The sequence below is a fragment of the Charadrius vociferus genome, unplaced genomic scaffold, assembly GCF_000708025.1.
Source record: "Charadrius vociferus isolate BGI_N301 unplaced genomic scaffold, ASM70802v2 scaffold1412, whole genome shotgun sequence".
In the NCBI taxonomy this organism is placed as follows: domain Eukaryota; kingdom Metazoa; phylum Chordata; class Aves; order Charadriiformes; family Charadriidae; genus Charadrius; species Charadrius vociferus.
Genome location: NW_009647053.1, coordinates 31873 through 33357, shown reverse-complemented (window position 1 = coordinate 33357; position 1485 = coordinate 31873). Strand labels below are relative to the sequence as shown.

The 1485-nt window shown below is 66.1% G+C and overlaps 1 protein-coding gene across 1 annotated transcript in view; it reads right to left on the bottom strand.

Annotated features, from left to right (window-relative positions):
• Positions 1-160: 160 nt before the first annotated feature.
• The window catches only part of LOC104295955 (uridine-cytidine kinase-like 1), a 15010-nt gene continuing 13685 nt past the window's right edge, over positions 161-1485 (bottom strand). Inside the window, exons 12-14 of the mRNA XM_009895773.1 lie at positions 1065-1278; positions 800-953; positions 161-243 (exon numbers count right to left, since the gene is read on the bottom strand). Coding sequence (XP_009894075.1) covers positions 161-243; positions 800-953; positions 1065-1278 — 451 coding nt within the window. The remainder of the gene's footprint in view (positions 244-799; positions 954-1064; positions 1279-1485) is intronic.

Here is a 1485-nt window from a genome sequence, read left to right as displayed (position 1 = left end):
GAGCCTCTGCGTTGATGCTGGCCAAATTAACCTGAGATTCTAGCCACCCTGAGGCTGGAGAGCCACCCCAGGTGGTGCGACCGGGGTCCCGGAAAGTGACAGTCCCAGAGGAGGATCCCTGCCCGGAGTCCTGGGGGAGCCGGCGGGACTGAGGACAGCCTCAGGCAGCGGTCCTGCTGCTGGCGGCCGGCAAGGGCCCCACGCTGGCAGACGGGGGCTGCGCCACAACAGGTATCTGCGGATCTGGAAAAGAAGAGCTGCAGATCAGGGGCTCAGCCCCACCTCCTGGTGCAGGCGAGCAGGGATCTGGGACACCCCAACACCCCCCTGAAGGCTCCCACAGACCCTGGCTCCCAAACCAGCCATGCAGCAGTGCCCCCCGTCCCACGGAAACCTGCAAAGTGACCCAGTGGCAGTCCCCGCAGGCACCAGTATGGCCAGTGGCCCGGGGACGAAGCCAGCCTGGAGCCAGCTGCTCTCCCCGCACTCCTGGAGGATGTGGGTACAAGCGTCTTTTGGCCACAGACCTTCGAAGGGCTTCAAGGGGCCCTAGGGAAAATGAGGAAGGAGAAGGCACCCCCATGGCCTGTGTGGTGGCCCCCTCCACTGCTGTCACCAGCCCTGGTCCGGACAAGAGACACCGAGGGCTGACAGATAAGCGAGAGCCGCAGCTAAGTCTGATCCGAGCCTTGAGCCGGAGCTCCATCCCCCACGCAAGATAAGATGGGGGGGGCCTCCTCCGGAGCCCCTCACAAGACAGGGCCGGGTGGGCTGGAGACACACAGACAGATCAACTCACCGCTGTCCTCCGCACGCATCTGCGCCTCCAGGTCCTTGGGGTCGACGTACTTGTAGGGCTCGTCCTCCTTCGGGGGGCAGCACGCCCCGCAGCAGAAGAAGCAGCAACAGCAGCAGCAGCAGCAGGTGAGAGCACTGCAGCACAGAGCCAGGGCCTGCAGGGGAGGAGACGGCAGCCCCCGTGAGACCCCAGAGCCCCACCAGCAGCCGAGCCCCCCTCGCAGCAGCGCCGGCACTGCCCAGTGCGGAGGACGGGCTGGGCTCACCTGGAACCACCACTTGGACATGAGGAAGTAGTGCTTGACGGCATCGTCCCCGAACTGCTCGGCCACGTAGAGCCCCAGGGAGCCGTACTGGTCGTAGAGGCGACGCTTGTCCTCGTCGCTCAGCGTGGCGTGGGCGCTGTTGATCTCCTTGAAGCGCTCGGCCGCCGCCGGGTCATCGGGGTTCTTGTCCGGGTGGTACTTGAGCGCCAGCTTCCTGCAGGGCACGGCGGGGAGAGCGGGACGGGGACGGGACATCATTATGGGGACGGGACATTAGGGGGACAGGAGGGGCACAGGGACGGGAACGGGGATGGGGATGGGGACAGGAGGGGAACGGGGACAGGAATGGGGACGGGGACAGGGACAGGACGGGGACGGGAATGGGGACGGGGACAGGACGGGAATGAGGACGGGGACAGGA